The 19,672-nt window shown below is 31.9% G+C and overlaps 2 protein-coding genes and 1 pseudogene across 6 annotated transcripts in view; 2 read left to right on the forward strand and 1 right to left on the reverse strand.

The window, feature by feature from the left end:
* LOC125857233 (heavy metal-associated isoprenylated plant protein 20-like) overlaps nt 1-19,672 on the reverse strand; it is a 287,045-nt gene that overhangs the window by 265,982 nt on the left and 1,391 nt on the right. The gene's annotated exons all lie outside the window — the stretch shown is intronic.
* Nucleotides 172-7,491, forward strand: LOC125856262 (uncharacterized WD repeat-containing protein C17D11.16-like; annotated as a pseudogene).
* LOC125857194 (uncharacterized WD repeat-containing protein C17D11.16-like) lies at nt 7,143-18,333 on the forward strand. 4 transcript variants are annotated; one of them, XM_049536879.1, is made up of 19 exons: nt 7,149-7,340; nt 7,425-7,504; nt 8,314-8,398; nt 12,227-12,365; nt 13,550-13,749; nt 13,964-14,040; nt 14,119-14,214; nt 14,323-14,446; nt 14,574-14,632; nt 14,709-14,774; nt 15,787-15,857; nt 15,954-16,050; nt 16,255-16,329; nt 16,436-16,534; nt 17,078-17,221; nt 17,317-17,346; nt 17,443-17,505; nt 17,631-17,708; nt 17,863-18,333. In XM_049536879.1, exons 4-19 carry the CDS (start codon nt 12,247-12,249, stop codon nt 17,944-17,946), a joined length of 1,482 nt encoding a protein of 493 aa, XP_049392836.1. In that variant the 5' UTR covers nt 7,149-7,340; nt 7,425-7,504; nt 8,314-8,398; nt 12,227-12,246; the 3' UTR covers nt 17,947-18,333. The 4 variants fall into 4 exon arrangements, with proteins under 4 accessions (XP_049392835.1, XP_049392836.1, XP_049392834.1 ...); XM_049536877.1 differs by having other exon boundaries at nt 7,291-7,340; nt 8,305-8,398; XM_049536878.1 differs by lacking the exon at nt 8,314-8,398 and having other exon boundaries at nt 7,143-7,340.

Consider the following 19,672-nt stretch of genomic DNA (forward strand, 5'->3'; position numbering starts at 1 on the left):
TCTCTTCAAAGAGAGTATGCTTTTATGTTAAAATCATTAGCCAAATAGTTAATTATCAAATAATCGTGTGTAAGCAGACATTTTGGGTGCTTTCAAACCCTTCCCAAAATGCTAATAAGAACTCCAAACCCCTTAGAATATTTTCATTAGATTTCTGTTTTAATCTATTTGAAAAATAAAGTTTTCTTAATTTTACTTTAAAAATTAAGTAACGACTCTTAAAACCAGTCTAAGTATGTTTTTAAATAAAATAGAATGACGGCTCTACTGGGGAATTGAATGAGTTCTAACCTTAAGATTAACTTATTTGGTTATTTGTTGTTTCATTATGTTTAATCCGATCAAGTTTTACTAACTTAGAGAATTATTCTTTCAGGACAATGACTCTGAAGAAGATGATGACATGATAATAAGACCTGATGATTCTGTTATAGTTTGTGCAAGCAATGAGGATGATGTCAGTCATCTCGAGGCAAGTAGAACTTATTTCACGACTCAACGACTTGATAATACTTCCATCTGTATTGTCCAGTTAGTTTCATTTTGACTGCCCTTTGATTTGTGACTTTGATCTGTGCTAACAGATAATGATTTTGGAAAATCTATCAGATGGTGAAACAAACATGTATGTTCACCGTGCTCTTATTAGACCTACATTTCCTCTCTGCATAACATGGCTTAATTGTCTCATTAAAGGGGGGAGAGAGGTATGGTTCTACTTGAAATTGAGTTTTATGCTGCTGAAATATTTTCTCTTACTGGTTTTGAACAAATGCTACCTTTGAAAGCAACTTTTCATTTACTCATGTTAATGGATGAATTATACGTTGATAGGTAACTTCATAGTTGTGGGTTCAATGGAACCAACAATTAAAATTTGGGACATTGACATAGTAATCGTATCTCATTGTCCCCTTTCTCTGTAGATAGATGAGGTGCAACCATCTTTTATTTTAGGTGGCATCGCTGATATAAAGAGAAAGGGAAAAAAAGGTAATTTAAGCAATTTGACCTTTCTATTATTTGATTCGATTTTCGATTGGAATGCTCTTGTATGGTAGGTCAGCTTGTGCAGCTGAAATTTGTTCTAGATGTTAAAGCCCAAAGGTAGGAAATACATCAATGATTTTCATTAGTCATTCTCCATGTCACTCTGAACTAGTTTCCGGAGACTTTTATTTGTAATAAAGTAGTAGGCTACTGCAAACTTATAGAATCAACTAAAAAAATGAAAAAATAGTAGGCTATAACATTTTGCAATCGAAGATGATCAGTGTGCTCAGGTTTATGTCTCCACTAGTGCCGATTGTCCCTCTTACTTCATACATGTGCGACATGCCATATCTTCAATAATAGGTTTGTACTTTGTTGCTTGATATTCTGGAGTAGGAACTATCTGTATTAGTTATTTTACAGACTCTAATTTATGACCATTTGAGCAACCTGAGGTGGTACCCTACAAGGAGCTTTAGGTTTGTACCCAAAAAGTCAAGTAGCTACCTTAACGGGTTTGAACTTCTGGTCAACCGGCATGTTCTTATTTAACTTACTCTCTATGCTGCTACTCTATTTACTACAACATGTCGTACATGGTAGGCATATTGTGACTATCAATGTTCATAATCTTAGTACCTTCTTTTGGTAAAAGCACCACAAGCACCAGTTTTTATATAAACCTCCCCCATCTGTCCTTATGGGCATTGGCAATGCTCTTTTTGAGTGACAGATAGACACGAGGTAGGAAAAGAGACATAGAGACTTATAATAGTTTCTAAATTTGGAATTAAATTTCATATATTTTGTTTGAAGAGAAACTTACTCTAAACCACTATTTTGTTAGTTCGTCATGGCAGCAGACAAGTGGAAATTATTTAATGCACACCAAATATCAATTGTTGAAAAATCCCCCTCCCCCCCAAAAAAAAATGAAAATAAAATTATTACCTTAATATTTAAGAACATGAAAGAAGGCGAACGATTTGCCAGTTTTATCATTTGCATGGTGGTCTTTACTGAGTATATGATAATTGTTTGAGAAAGCTTACTTTTATGCTCCATTTACCTACTTTGCAAATTCTCTTGCAGAAATCCATCAAGTACAAAAAAGATAGCCACAAGGATGTAGTACTTGGTCTTTCTTGGAATAAGGAATATAGGTGTGGTAATTTTATTAATGAGTGTTTGATGTTTGTCAGTGCATCTCTTTGAGGCTTAGTCAAACTTTAGATCGTTTTATTCTACATTCTATGCAGGAATATACTTGCTAGTGCTAGTAGTGATCATACCGTCAAGGTTTGGGATGTGACTACCGAAGCCTGTAATCTCACTATGAATGACCATACTGACAAGGTAGAATTTAGAAAATTTAGCAGTTCTATAAACATCTCAGCGTGTTGTATCAGAACCCCAGTAACCTAGATAAAGTTAAAATATCTCATCTTTGCTAGAGTTTGGAATATTACTGACGAAAGTTGAATTACGTATAGAACATTAGACTAACTTGCTTACAAATTATTGAACGAAGTAGATTCATTGTCTTGCTATGTTTGACAGGTTCAAGCAGTTGCATGGAATCCATTTGCTCCACAGATTCTTCTGAGCGGGTCATTCGATCATACAGTTTGCTTGGTGATAGAACACTTCTCCTTTTTTGCCCCCTTTATTCTTGAAAGCTAGGACTGTGGATTAGTTTCTTACTTTAAGATGCTAATTAATGTTTCAACATGTCTTGCAGAAGGATGGGAGGAAACCCTCTCACAGTGGATTTAAGTTTTCAGTTGGTGCTGATGTTGAAAGCTTGGCTTGGGATCCGCATTCGGAGCATTCATTTGTGGTCAGTGCTCGCATCATGTTTGTTATTAATTCAATCTGTGTTGAGGCTTTATTTGCTTTGGTGTGCTACAGGATAATATAATTCTTTTGATTCTGATATGTGGGAATCATTAGTGGAGAGATTATTAACGATTCTTAGCATTAGTATGAGAATTGAGGATGGGATTGGGGGTGGAATGTTATTGAAATTAAGTTTGACAACTAGTTTACTTTTCCCTCGTGCATATTAGTTTTATATTTTTTGCTTGTTGAACTTTTTGACATATATTATTTATTTAATACATAAAATTGGAAGTATTTATCCACCTTCGAGTCTCTATGTACTTAAATGAAAATAAACATTTGATGAATTCAAAACGCTGCATAATTATGTTTCCCCTTGGCTCAATCACTAAATTTTTGTACCTTATAACTGTATGACACCTAAGAGTTTTTTTTTGGAAAGGATGAATAAATTCATTTTAAAGTCATGAAGATATTAAGAAATTGCTAACCAAATCAGAGTTCCTTAAAAATTCCAGGTCAGCTTGGAGAACGGTACCGTTACTAGTTTTGACATCCGTGCTGCTAGTTATGCTTCGACTTCTGAGACATAGCCAAGTTTCATCATCTATGCTCATGATAAAGCAACATCCTCATTGTGCAATCCTCTAGTCTCAAATATAAGAGGGACTCTTTTTTTTTTTACTTTACCCTTAATTAATGTTTCCTTTTCAACATTTGTCTTCCTCACTTTGCTCGAGTATTGTTGGGCAGCTTCTTGCAACTGGCTTCACGGGCAAGATGGTACTTAAAAATTCAAGTTGATGCTAACAACTCAAGCTGACTACAACTCTACCCAGTTGGACCAGTATAAAAGTTAAACCCAATACAAACAGATTCACTATCTATTATATGCTCACAATCAATACTAAGCTATAAACCACTTGAAACTGAAACTTGCTAAAAACACGTTCTACATAGAGAACTTAGTTTAAAATTTTCCTATTAATCATAATTTTGCTAGCATAATATTAAATTTTCATTTTACACCTACAATTAATTGTTTAAAAAAGTGTAACAATTTTGTATACTTTTATAAATAAAAAGTTAGAATTCGTGGAATAAACCAAAAACATCAATATTCCATATTTAGAGTATGAAACTACATTGATATGAATTAAGAGATAATTATACTTATATTTCTAGAGTAATGTACAAATTTTATCAGTCCGTCGACAAATCATGAACTTAATATCTCATGTAATGATGTAGAGGTGAAGAGCTAACATATAATCCACTCAAGTATGATATGCGAGATAATACTCATAGAAATGTCATGATAACAATTAATTATAAATTTTATATTTATATAATTAATTTTTAATTATTTGTACGTATATAACCTTCAATGTCTTATCTCGTTTTATGAAATAGACAATAGAACATCGTAAATTACTGTACAATCCAAGTTCTATCAAGATTATTATGTTCGATCTTGAATGGATGTCAAGTGTAGTGATTATATCGTAGGCAATGACTTGTAAATGATAATTCATCGGAGTATGAAATACGTTGATAAATTATATACTCCTCAAGTAGTTTAACAAATCAAGTCTTATATATTAGTGTTTCATATATGAAATACATTATCAATTACCGATGATCAATTCAAGGAGAGTTATATATTAAATTTGATATTGATAAACTTTATTGTTGATCGATAAAATAAAATTTATATATTTAGGAGGTATATAAATTAAATTTATAAAATTAAACTTTTGTTGATGTGTATTTAAATTAAATTTATAATTTATATTGTCATACCCCTTTTTGCGCACGGGCGGTGAGGGTTTTTCCAATTTAAGTGACGATATTGATTTAGGGATCATTTTATTTTTTCAGAGTCGTCACTTGGAATTGAGTTATGGTGTTCCAAGTCACCTTTTTGTTTAATCCCTAATCAAAAGGAAATGACTCTTTATTTGGTCTGCGAACCAGAAATTCGGGTAAGAAATTCTGTTGACCGAGGGGAAGGTATTAGGTATCCCTCGATTCCCGTAGTTTTAGCACAACCACTTTTATTGACTTATACTTATTTACTATCTTTTGGATATATCGTGTCTACAGACCATGGTTTGTTTATTTTTTTTATTGGGTCTCAACCTAGATGCGTAACCGCATTCGTGGTCTTGACATTTAGAGGCATAACTGTCTTTTCCTCTCGAATACCTCACACCTAATAATTCCTATTTACACCTCTTGATTTAAATTAATGAAAGTTTAATTATCAAAATAATTTGGCCAAGGTTCGTAACCGTATCCTTGAATTTGGCCAAGGTGCGTAACCGCATCCTTGAATTTGGCCGAGTTTCTTAAGTATCTAAAAAAGATGTGAAACCATATTCTTAATTGAGATGAAATTTAATTATTATTGTTACATGAACTAACAAAAATTTAAAAAATATTTTTCTAATGCATAATGAGTTATTCTTATAATAGTTGTCAATATATCACATTAAAAATATTTCCTTAAATATTAGAATAAATAGTTTCAACATTCTAAATATCTTCATTGTTTAGTTATATGTAAGATTTTAAACAATTATATTTCAACATTATAATATCAAAATTAAACACATAAATTTCGAGCAATTTCATAATATTGGAATCAAGTCTTATATAATCATGAAATAAAACTATACTATGAACATTTATTACGTAAGAAACATCCTTCTTCTTAAGGAGTTGGACATATACAATAAACACTAAGTCAATAAACATTAGTACCCTATTTAGATTATTATTTTTTATGAACAAATTCACTATTAAAACAAAAACCAAATTAAATCAATAAAGTATACCATTGTGCCCAGCAAAATAACATAAGTCAAACTACAATTAATACGAGTTGACGTCAATTATACCACCTACTAATAACCATTATTATACCAGAAAATGATCCATAATAATCTACATAAACATACTAATAAACATACGTATAGGAGAACAATTAACACAAAAATTTGAAATGTATCTTATCAAAACCTCAACTATTTTATAAAAGTAGAATATAGCATCCACACGCCCAATAAAAATAAGTAAATATCATACCCTTTTTTAGCATACAATGAATAATTATCATATTATACAAATTTTATTCTAAACTTAAAGATATAACATGTTCACATATATTTAAATATTATAACATTAAAGAATATTAACAGATTAAACACATACGAAATCTGAACAACTTTAATATATTGAAATCAATTCTTGCACAATCATGGCATAACGTCATACAAAAATAGAATATAAATAAGTGTTACCTCTTGTGAAAATTAGTTCACGAGAAAAAAGGACTAACAATCAGGTGCCACGAACTTGAAACCGCAAAAAATAAATCTCGAATTCAATCTTTATTTTTTAATCGAAAGAAAAAAAATATGTAATATGAAGAGGAATACGTATGCTATATGTGTGGGAGGGTAAGTATGTTACTAAATTTTCTTCTTCTGTTTTTCTGCTTTTTCTCTCCTTTTTGTTTTATGTACGTTTTTTGGTATGTAGGAAAGATTGTGTAGTGTCTGTATAGATATGTGTGGGTATGTATTGTGTATTTGGTTGCTGATTTTTTTAGTTGAGGAGAATGTGAGGGAGTGGGAGTGTATGGGGGTAGGTTAGTGGGGCTAAGGGCAATGGGTAAGTTATTTTTTTTAATTTTATTTTGTTGTTAATAAATAAGAATATAATAATAATAATAATAATAATAATAATAATAATATTAACTAGGAAAAATTAAATAGCTAGATCAAAAAATATAAAAATTAAAATCACTAATTTATTATTAAAACTTTGAATAAATTAAAAACAAAATGTATCTTAAAGTGTGATTTTATTTTTGTAGTTTTCATATCTTTTAAAATAAAATTAATAAAATAAGATAAAATTCAAAAATATTTAATTTAGATTTTTAAAATATTTAAACTCTAAAAAAATGGTGTAAAATTTTAGGTTCGGTAAAAAATTATGTGTCTACATATAATTTTAATTAATAAAATCGACCTCTAGAGGTGAGTTTATATTAAAATAAATTAATAAATACCAACCTTAAGAGGTCGGTATATTTAAATTATTATTTTATTTAAATAATATCAACTTTACGATGTTGATATTTATTAAATATTTTTAAATATAAATAATTATTTTAAAAAATATCGACATTCCGTGATCAGTAAATTAATACTTCTTTTAAAAAAAATGATAAGCTCAAAACCCTAAAACCCTAAGTCATCTTTTTCTCTCCTAACCTCTCTCACTCCTCTCAACCCCGACCCACCCCCGACCGGCGGTCACCCCCACCCATCCCCGACCGGCGTTGCAGGTCGAGCCACCCATCCCCGACCGACGCTGCAGGACGCAACAGCAACAGCGCAGACCGGCGGCAGCAGCAGCGCGTGGCTGGCAGCTGCAATAGGTGGCCGGCAACAGAGGGAGTATACATCTGGTGGTTTGGGCTTAACTCCAAGGTATGCCTTTTTTTTTTCTTTATACCTCTGATGTTTCATGAGTTCATTTTGTCTCATTTTTCCTAAAGATGATTTCTCCTGCAGTTGCAATATTGGTGAGGGAGGTACTGCTCTTGCTGAGGCCGTGCAATCAGGGAGGTTCAGCTCCTGATATTGCCGTAAAGGTTTGTATTAAAATAGGATATCATGTCCCATGAGAATATTGCTTTACTCTTATAGCCTGATGCTTCTATAATTAGAATCTCATTTATCCATCAACTATTACCAAGTTCAATCAATTATTGGGTGGGTATCATCGGGTGTGCTAGATGAAAATTGTTTACTGTTTAATGTTTGTATGCACTGCTTGTGAAGCAAAAATGAAATAAAAAAGAAATGGCTTAAGGAACAAATAGACTAGCATTTGTTTTCTTTAGCTTCCCTCAACACCCTTTAAGCTTTACTGTATTTCTATGTCCAATTCTTCACTTCAATGAACACATATCTCTAATCTTGATTGTGTGGTTTTGGGAATTTTATTTCGAGTAAAACATGTGTCTTTTTGTTTTCTTTTCTTTCCATTGAGTTTTTGATGATCAAGATCAGTTTTTGAAGTTTTTTTGGAGTTGGGTTTTGGTTTTTACTATGTGGGGTTTCTAATAATAATGTTTTTACAAGGTTATGATTTTTGTTTTTGAGTGGCTTGGTAGTTACCTTCAGTTTAACTCTTTGTTTTGATGGATTTTTATGAAGTTGTGGGTGTCATGGTTGACTTGTAATCATTGTGTTTCCTTAGATGAAAACTGTTTACTGTTTCATGTTTGTATGCACTGCTTGTGAAGCAAAAATGAAAAAAAAGAATAGCTTAAGGAACAAATAGACTAGCATTTGTTTTCTTGAGTTTCTCTCTTCCAATTTGTGTTTGAGTGAAATGATGGATTTTGCTGGCCTTGACCAATTTGGGATTTATTGAATCATTTTCTAGGGTTGAAAGGGTTGATTTTGCGGGCTAGGCAACTGAGGAAGCTGAACATCTAAAAAAGTTGATACAAGCTTCTTTCATCAAAGTAGGAGATAAGGTTTGGTATTTCTAAATTTTATAATGTGTTTGTGTCCATCTAGTATTGATACTTAGCTTTAATTTTGTGATAATTTGTTTGTGTCCATCGAGTGTTTGTTTAGCATAAGTACCAACACTAGTTGATGCAAAATTGATTTTCTTGCAAGATCAATTTGTGTCCATCTAGTGTTGACACTTTTCTATAAGTTAGAAATAATATATTTGTTAAGTATAAGTACCAACACTAGTTGATCCTATTGATGACAAAATTGATTTTCTTGCAAGATCGATATGTGTCCATCTAGTGCTGATACTAATCTTTAATTTAGGAATAATGTGTTTCTTAAGCATAAATACCAACAATAGTTGATCCTATTGATGACAAAATTGATTTTCTTTTAAGATCGATTTGTGTCCATCTAGTGTTGATATTAAACTTTAATTTAGTAATAAAGTGTTTGTTAAGCATAAGTACCAACAGTAGTTGATCCTATTGATGACAAAATTGATTTTCCTGCAAGATCAATTTGTGTCCATCTAGTCTTGACACTTAACTTTAAATTTAGAAATAATATATTTGTTAAGTATAAGTACCAACACTAGTTAATCCTATTGATGACAAAATTGATTTTCTTGCAAGATCGATTTGTGTCCATCTAGTGTTGATACTAAGCTTTAATTTAGGAATAATGTGTTTCTTAAGCATAAGTGCCAACACTAGTTGATCCTATTGATGACAAAATTTATTTTCTTGCAAGATCGATTTGTGTCCATCCATCTAGTATTGATATTAAGTTTTAATTTAGGAATAATGTGTTTGTTAAGCATTAGTACCAACACTAGTTGATTCTATTGATGACAAAATTGATTTTCTTGCAAGATCGATTTGTATCCATCTAGTTTTGACACTTGACTTTAAATTTAGTTTTGAGTTGTTTAGTTGGTGGATTTAGTTGTTGGAATTAAGTCAAAACTAAACTAGTTAAAGTTATAAAGTTGTTTAAATAAGTTCAAATAAATAATATGGTTTAGTTGGCAGATTTAGTGTTGGAATTAAGTCAAAACTAAACTAGTTAAAGTTAAAAAGTTGTTTAAATAAGTTAAAATAAATAATGTGGTTTAGTTGGTTGTTTTGGTCATTCATGACATGAATAACCTTGTAATGCTCTAATAACATTTCTTGACTAATGGCATGAATTAGTCCACATTTACCCTTTACTTAACTATGGTTTATTCTCCACCAGTGGAGACACGTTTTGCGGGAATTGGTTAGTTAGCTAACTATGGTTTAAAAATTTGGAAGCATCTGGAATAATGGATTTACAACCGTTAGGTTATAAATGAACGGTTAGGATGAATTGAAGATGGTGACGTGGAGGTATGTGATTAGAAAATGACGTGGCATGATCAACGGAATGTGTGAATATCCCAAAATATCCCTTTTGGGGAACACAAAGATATTTTTACCTTTTACTTGGAGTTAAAAATTGAATTTTATTAGATTAATTAAATTAAGTTGATATTATTATGTTATGATTTAATTATTATTTTTTCTCACTAGTCTTTATACAAATAATCTGATGTTATTATCTAAATAATGTTGGAAAAAAATTTATTTCAGTGTTCTTGACTTCTGGTGTGAAGATTGACTAAGATATTGTCCAGATTCTTTTATTGAATATCAACGTGAAATGAATGTGTCTAAATTCCTTTTCTAGAAGTTATTGTGTTCAATATAATAAATAAGTTTTTATTTATGATTTATTGAGATAATTTTATCTATATATTATCATAGGAAAATTAAATAGTATCTTAAAAGAAAGAGACTTTGTTGTCAAGTAATTAACTAAATTTATTTTTGAAGATTAGTGTGAAAGAAATGTCTTCATTGACTAAGATATTGTCTAGATTCTTTCACTGAATAACAATGTAAAGAAAATGTGTCTAAATTTTTTTCTAGAAAGTTAATATGTCTAATATCATAAACAAGTTTTTATTTATGACTTATCTTTTACCAATAATTTGATATTATCTTAATAATGTTAAAAGAAAATGCGAATAGTATCCCTATTTATTAAGAAATTAAGGAATTTTACTTTTTTGGATATTAGTGTGGAGGATATGTCCAGTCATTTCTTTGAATGGTACATTGTGATTGAATTGTATTATATTATATAGGAGATAAAGTCAAGAAAATTTTTGTTGAATTAGTGAAAAGTTTTATTATAATAAACATAAATCTTGTTAAAAATAGCGAGATATCTATTCGCGTCTCAACCAAAGGGGGGCAAAATGAGCAGCAAGTTAGCAGTAAAAATAAAGTATTACAACTAATTCTCAAAGTCTTATCTATCTATCTAAAATAAAGAATCTCAAATTATTTACAGAAACAGTATATTGGGGGATATTATAAGATTTTGTTATAATTATTATTATAAAAAAATTAGTGCAACATTTAAATAATAAGATACTGGCTATGGGTAGTACATCAACTTTAATATTAACTGCAAGAAGTATATAATATACTATATATTAAACTCGATTCGTTGGATTTAGTCAAATTAACAATAAAGGTTATTAATTTCCTTTTCGTCAGTCCTATTAAACAGCTAGTAATAAGTTGATTTAAAAACTTACAACATTATTTTCTTTGTCTCAAATTATTTATCGTGTTTCTTAAACTAATATAATGTACATCTCAAAAAAATATTGAAATATGTTATCAAAAAAAAATATTGAAATATAATTATAATTTTATCCTCATTAAGTCTTAAAATATAATTTTTCATTAAAATATTTACATTATTAAAATATGAATCACGATAGATAATTTGAGATGGGCAGTATATCAATTTAAAGCTTTTCTTTTCAATTTTTATTCTTTTGGGTGAAACAAATGTCACAACTACTGAAAAATAATTAAAATACCTAACAGCGTGAAGAATTAAAGATCTTGAAAATTTGGGAGTTGTTTATGTTCTTTATGTGTTTTTAGTCTTCTTACGGAAGAAGGAAGAAGAAGCAAAAAGAGTACATTTGATCCAAAAACTTCATTCGAAAAGTGTTAAACATTGTTTGGGATGTAAAAATAGTTTTGCAAAATCGGAGTTAAAAAAAGTGGCATGAATGAGCCTTTTCTTTAACAACAATGACAAAGATGAGTCAAAGTTTTAATGAATGACATAAATGAGCTTTTTCTGAAAGTTTAATCATTTTCTCTTAAAAATTATCTTTCTCCAAAGTGTTGAGATTTTTTCTTGTTTATTACTTATTTTTTTTCCACTATCATTGCCATATAAACAGAATAAAATTATTTACAACTTTATATTATTTAAAATTTGTGTATTATTAATTTTATTGTATGATCAGATTCAGTATTATCATAGCTACACAATTTGTGGAGGGCCATCTCTTTTTGGAGTATTTTAATTTTTTGTACCCCACATTTGCCCCTAGTACAACAACTCCTTGTGCCATTAATACTGATATAAACGTCAAAATAAAAATGATAGTTCACAATTAAAGTTATTTATGAAGTGGCTAAATATACAAATTATTATAAATTAATGGCTATATCTTAAACAGGGTCCAAAGAGTGGCTAATAAATGCATCACCTTCTTCCTTAAGTTCCTGCTAAAACCCTAGGTGCCATATTTCTCTGTAACATCAAACTCTTCACAATTTTTTCTTTCTGAATCTCTAATTAACGCAAACTCTTATTGGCTGAATAATCTTCTAGCGAATAGTTTGATTTTTGGTAATTACTTTGTGAATTTGTTTAATCATCCTTGTCTCTATTGTTGATTTGATTTCTTCTCATACTGGTGTTTTTGTTTGTGGTTGTAGGTTAATAAAGCAGTTTAAGAATGATAGCAGCTATTTCATGGGTTCCCAAAGGGGTTGCAAAGTCTGTACCAGCTGAGGCTGATCCACCTTCAAAGGAGGAAATTGAACAGATTTTGAAGAGTGGTCTTCTTGATAAACGGTACGTGTAAATTTTTTCATAATGTTTTTCCCCAATATCCGAAAGTGGTGAGAACCCAAGTTGAGGAGCCTAGAATGTAGGCAGAACTTATCATTACCTCGTGAAGGTGGAAAGGGTGTTTCCGAATGATGCATAATCGTTAGTATCAATCAAATCAGTTCTGCTGAAACGGCTAGGCTAAATATCAACCTGTTTCAGTGAGTGAGTGAGCATTATCAGAATGAATTAACCGTCCAGGTGGTGTATTGCATGTTATTTGATTCGGCAACACTGATGCTTTTCTGATATCATACAATTCACAGGGAAAAGCTTTTTGCTGTGGGTAACACTCTGTTTGGATAGTTGTTATTTATTGTTTTATAATATGTTGTGTTGTATGCTTAAATGAACACAATATTTGGATAGATTGTATTGTTCTTACCTACATAACGTCACACATCAATGATTTGGAAGATAAACCTGCAAGAAATTGTATCCGTAGGATACAAGATAGAGCGAACAACTACAAACATATTTTGTGTAATTCCCCAAAGTGGGGGTATGGGGAGGGTAGATTATACGCAAGTGTGACCTTTAGCCTTAGTTGCGCGGACTCTTCACTTTTGATGCCGCACTCGTCTCGGATTCTTCAAAAATACACTACTTTTGGTGAATCTGACACGCACCCATTGGCCTTTTTGAAGAGTCCGAGCAACATAGCCTTTAGCTCAAAGGTAGAATGATTGTTTCCGGTAGACCTTCGATTCAAGATACAAACAGTCTAGAAAAAGAAGTAGTAGAAATAAAGGAAACAACAGACAGTAATAAAACAACATATAGTAGGGACGAGGATAAAATCAGGTTATTAAATAGTAAGTAGTGATATAATGAGAAGAAAAAATTAAGCTAACTACTTGATCACACCAAATCGGTCATTACACGTAATGGTACTTTTCGTCGTTACCTAACGATAGATTTAATGGTACAATTTAATAAAATTTAAGTAACAATCAGAACAAATATTGTATTTAAACTAACATTACAATACAGTACAATGGGTAACAACCATCCAAACGAGGTGTAAATGTAATTAACATTGACTGATTAAAAACCTATATTTCTTGGAATTAAACTTGATACTTACGTTCTGTGTAATCTTTACTTTGCCCTACTCTTGAAAGACTGTTTCTTTACTCCCCTTCCAGTGAAGATAGTGATGAGGAGGAGGCTGAAGAAGATATGAATGTTGATGAATCCGAGGAAAATGAGGATGATGAAGTTGCTATTGCATTAGCTGCTGCTGATGCACTTGGAAAGGCTACGCAAGTTTCTTCTGCAGGAACTGATGACATAATAGATGGTTTAAAGGAACTGGACATGGACAACTACGATGAAGAGGAGGAGGGTAAACTTAGTGCATTGACTCATATGTTGATTTGGGTTGAACATAGTTTTTTTTTTAATATCTAATGTACTGGCAGTATTTTTTATATTCAACTCTTTTTGATAAGATAAATATTTTTCATATTGATTTTTCCCAAGCCTAGTTTATATCAATTTTTATTTGGAAAACTATTCCTAACTTCTCTCTCTTTTTGCATGATGTTTGACATTGTCAGGAATTGAGCTTTTTGGTTCAGGACTCAAAGACTTGTACTACGCAAGTAATGACATGGACCCATATCTCAAGGATAAGGTTGTACTATGATCAATTTGTTGTTTCATCATGTTTTATCCATTCAAGTATTACTAACTCAGAAAATTATTCTTTCAGGACAATGACTCTGAAGAAGATGATGACATGATAATAAGACCTGATGATTTTGTTATAGTTTGTGCGAGCAATGAGGATGATGTCAGTCATCTCGAGGCAAGTAGAACTTCACGACTCAACGGCTTGATAATACTTCCATCTGTATGGTCCAGGTAGTTTCATTTTGATTGCCCTTTGATTTGTGACTCTGATCTGTGCCAACAGATAATGATTTTGGAAGATCTATCAGATGCTGAAACAAACATGTATGTTCACCATGCTCTTATTATACCTGCATTTCCTCTCTGCACAGCATGGCTTGATTGCCCTATTAAAGGCGGGGAGAGAGGTATGGTTCTGCTTGAAGTTGACCTTCATGCTGCTGAAGTATTTTCTCTTACTGGTTTTGAACATATGTTACCTTTGAAATCAACTTTTCATTTACTCATGTTAATAAATGAATTATACGTTGATAGGTAACTTCATAGCTGTGGGTTCAATGGAACCAGCAATTGAAATTTGGGACATTGACATAGTAAGTGACTCTACACTGATGTTTATGAATTCCTGAGTCACTACTGATCATGTCTCACTGTCCTCTTTCTCTGTAGATAGATGAGGTGCAACCATCTGTTATTTTAGGTGGCATCGCTGATATAAAGAGAAAGGGAAAAAAGGTAATTTAAGCAATTTGACCTTTCTATTCTTTGATCCAATTTTCGATTGGAATGCTCTTGTATGCTAGGTCAGCTTGTGCAGCTGAAATTTGTTCTAGATGTTAATGCCTAAAGGTAGGAAATACGTCAAGATTTTCATTGGTCATTCTCCATGTCATTGTGAACTAGTTTCCGGAGACTTCTATTTGGAATAAAGTAGTAGGCTACTGCAAACTTATAGAATCAACTAAAAAAATGAAAAAATAGTAGGCTATGACATTTTGCAATCGAAGATGATCAGTGTGCTCAGGTTTATGTCTCCACTAGTGCTGATTGTCCCTCTTACTTCACACATGTGCGACATGCCAGATCTTCAATAATAGGTTTGTACTTTGTTGCTTGATATTCTGGAGTCGGAACTATTTGCATTAGTTATCTTACAGACTCTAATTTATGGCCATTTGAGCAACCTGAGGTGGTACCCTACAAGGAGCTTTAGGTTTGTACCAACAAGTCAAGTAGCTTCCTTAACGGGTTTGGACTTCTGGTTAACCGGCATGTTCTTGTTTAACTTACTCTCCATGCCGCTACTCTATTTACTGCAACATGCCGTACATGGCAGGCATATTGTGACTATCAGTGTTCATAATCTCAGTACCTTCTTTTGGTTAAAGCACCACAAGCACCAGCTTTTATGTGAACCTCCCCCATCTGTCCTTGTGGGCATTGGCAATGCTCTTTTTGAGTGACAGATAGACACGAGGTAGGAAGAGAGACTTATAGTAGTTTCTGCATTTGGAATTAAATTGTCATATTATTTGGTTTGAAGAGAAACTTACTCTAACCCCCCTCCCCCCCCCCAAAAAAAAAAAATGAAAATAAAATCAGGACCTTACTCTTTAAGAACATGAGAGAAGGCGAACGATTTGCCAGTTTTTATCATTTGCATGGTGGTCTTTACTGAGTATATGATAATTGTCTGAGAAAATTTACTTTTATGCTCCATTTACCTACTTTGCAAATTTTCTTGCAGAAATCTATCAAATACAAGAAGGATAGCCACAAGGATGCAGTACTTGGTCTTTCTTGGAACAAGGAATATAGGTATGGTAATTTGATTGATGAGTGTTTGATGCTTGCCAGTGCATCTCTTTGAGGCTTAGTCAAACTTCAGATCATCTTATTCAACATTCTATGCAGGAATATACTTGCTAGTGCTAGTGCTGATCATACCGTCAAGGTTTGGGATGTGACTACCGAAGCCTGTAATCTCACTATGAATGACCATACTGACAAGGTAGAATTTAGAAAATTTAGCAGTTCTATAAACATCTCAGCGTGTTGTATCAGAACCCCAGTAACCTAGATAAAGTTAAAATATCTCATCTTTGCTAGAGTTTGGAATATTACTGACGAAAGTTGAATTACGTATAGAACATTAGACTAACTTGCTTACAAATTATTGAACGAAGTAGATTCATTGTCTTGCTATGTTTGACAGGTTCAAGCAGTTGCATGGAATCCATTTGCTCCACAGATTCTTCTGAGCGGGTCATTCGATCATACAGTTTGCTTGGTGATAGAACACTTCTCCTTTTTTGCCCCCTTTATTCTTGAAAGCTAGGACTGTGGATTAGTTTCTTACTTTAAGATGCTAATTAATGTTTCAACATGTCTTGCAGAAGGATGGGAGGAAACCCTCTCACAGTGGATTTAAGTTTTCAGTTGGTGCTGATGTTGAAAGCTTGGCTTGGGATCCGCATTCGGAGCATTCATTTGTGGTCAGTGCTCGCATCATGTTTGTTATTAATTCAATCTGTGTTGAGGCTTTATTTGCTTTGGTGTGCTACAGGATAATATAATTCTTTTGATTCTGATATGTGGGAATCATTAGTGGAGAGATTATTAACGATTCTTAGCATTAGTATGAGAATTGAGGATGGGATTGGGGGTGGAATGTTATTGAAATTAAGTTTGACAACTAGTTTACTTTTCCCTCGTGCATATTAGTTTTATATTTTTTGCTTGTTGAACTTTTTGACATATATTATTTATTTAATACAGAAAATTGGAAGTATTTACCCGCCTCCGAGTCTCTATGGACTTAAATGAAAATAAACACTGGATAAATTCAAAACGCCGCATGATTATGTTTCCCCTTGGCTCAATCACGAAATTTCTGTACCTTATAACTGTATGGCATCTAAGCGTTTTTTGGAAAGGATGAATAAATTCATTTTAAAGTCAGGTCAGGAATCTCATTCTTGATGTATATTAGATACTAAGAAATTGCTAACCAAATCAGAGTTCCTTAAAACTTTCAGGTCAGCTTGGAGAACGGTACCGTTACTAGTTTTGATATCCGTGCTGCTAGTTCTGCTTCGACTTCTGAGACAAAGCCAAGTTTCACCATCCATGCTCATGATAAAGCAGCGTCCTCGTTGTGCTTCAATCCTCTAGTCCCAAATGTAAGAGGGACTTTTTTTTTTTTGGGCTTTACCCTTGTTTAATGTTTCCTTTTCAACATTTGTCTTCCTCACTTTGCTCGTGTATTGTTGGGCAGCTTCTTGCAACTGGCTCCACGGACAAGATGGTACGCTCTATCTGTCTCTGCTGCTTATTACCTAGTTTTGATATATTCCGTGGGATGAGAGCTATTTTGGTTATTAATTTGATAAATGTGCTGCAGGTTAAATTATGGGATTTGACCAACAATCAACCTTCTTGTATCGCATCTAGGAATCCGAAAGCTGTATGTGATTTTCAAATGTTTTGTGGTTCTTAAAAATTCAAGTTTGATGCTTATATTTCCTCAAACCTGTTATGAAAAAGGTTTTAAATTGTTGCTTAGACTCTTTTGTTTTATATTACTATCAGGGAGCCGTCTTCACTGTATCCTTCTCAGATGATTGCCCTTTTTTTCTTGCTATTGGTGGCTCTAAAGGAAAGTTGCAGGTGTGTTCTGTTCCTTTTGAAACTTTTGGTAACACAACATAAAGAGCTATTGGTTCTAATAATTGGTTCTAATAAGCAATCTCTGGCAATTAATCAACAATTGAAGTTTCTGTGCTTTTGAGCTGAGAACTTTGTCTTTGCTTATCGTTTCCAGCTATGGGATATTTCGTCTGAAGATGCCGTGTTGAAGAAATATGGGAAATACGTTGCACAGAAAAAGCAGTCGCCCAAATCATAATGCAAATGTATTTATGGAGATATTGGTTCTGAGTTCTAAAAGTGAAATTATTGCCCCCCATTATTTACATATGAGCATGGAAAATTTTGCTGTTGCTGCACATTGCCTGGACCAAGTGAAAGAGGAAAGTGAAGAGTTTGGTGGAATCAAGATAGCTGTGTGTATTTTTTCTTGGACATAACCAACACGAGTTCATTGAACGTATCGTAATGGAGATCAGGTAGAGTTATCTTGTACTTGTGTTGGTTGAAGGTAATTAGATTTTCGATGATGTATTAGTTGACGTCTAGCTAGCTGTTCGAACACCATCATTATCTAGGAAAAGAAAATACATTTAAGATGTTGGTTGATTTTTTTATTTATCAAAGTCCAGGGTAAAATATGAAAGTAGGACAATCTGGTTCTATTTTTACATGGTTCCTTTTAGAGCCAAATATGAGGAAATGCATTACATATTGTTAATTACATAAGTATTCTTATACCATTTGATTTAGTTCATTAGCTTCCAATTTTCTTCACTTGTTTTGTTTTTGTCTATTCCTCTTAATATAATTGATTTCCTCCACAATCATAAATATATATTTTTATTAATTCATATTCGGTGTGTAATATTTATATTAAAATTTAATAGAATTCAAATTTATATATTGCAGAACTAATTTCTAGGAATGATACGTTTAATAAAAATTTTCATTCTCAAGAACTCGAATGTATGACATATGATTAATAATTGACTAAATTCAAATTCATGGGATGAATTTCTTAAAATGATACTTTCAATTTCACAAGTGGATATATTTCTAACATATTTCTTAGACATTTATTCAAATCTTTATTATGTATAGTAGGAGAAATATTGTTGCTACTTAGATACATGAATAAATATAATTGCAATATATTTGTTATCTTATGACATAAAAGCTATTTCTATTTCTTCCACCCCATAGAAAATAGAAGATAATTAAAAGGTGAAGGGTAAAATGATAAAAGAAAGGATCTCAACGTTCCAAGCTACGATCTAACAATCCCCTAATCTAGGTTGGGGCGAAAACTCCAAAGTTTGTGAATGACACTACTAATCAGTAATGATAGAGGTGAGATGATATAAATTTTCGTTTAATTTATTTTTCCTGATATAAAGCATTTTTTTATAATAAATTTTACGCAACATGAATTCAAATTATTAGTCTTGAAATATTTCTTTTAATGAACTTTACATGGTGCAAATCCGACATAGTTGATATCCAACAATGAATATTCAAACATCGAATGGAAAACATAATTCTAGTCTAAAAGTAATCTATAAATTTTATGAATTCACCCTTTAAATTATAAATTCATATTACAATTTTAGTGAATTAAAATTATGATTTTAGACAAATTCGTTAACATAAAGCTGCATCGGTCCCTGACATTAGTCATCACCTGAAAATGTTGTTACATGTGATAGAACATAAATTATTGATTAATGATAATGACAAATGACAATATTAACCTTCATTGACTCATAGTAGAGGAATAAATTACAAAATTATTTTCAGAAAAAGATGAACAATTTGATTATTATAAACTTGGTATATATTTTTGTGAAATCGATCTTCTTTTATAAAGTTTGTTTCTCCGACAACTAACAACTTGTTTTGTTTGACACTTAAATTTGATTAAATTATATTGATAAATTCATTGGCATGTAACAATAGACACATACATTTAACATGATTCGGTA

This window comes from Solanum stenotomum, chromosome 2 (genome assembly GCF_019186545.1).
Source record: "Solanum stenotomum isolate F172 chromosome 2, ASM1918654v1, whole genome shotgun sequence".
Lineage (NCBI taxonomy): Eukaryota > Viridiplantae > Streptophyta > Magnoliopsida > Solanales > Solanaceae > Solanum > Solanum stenotomum.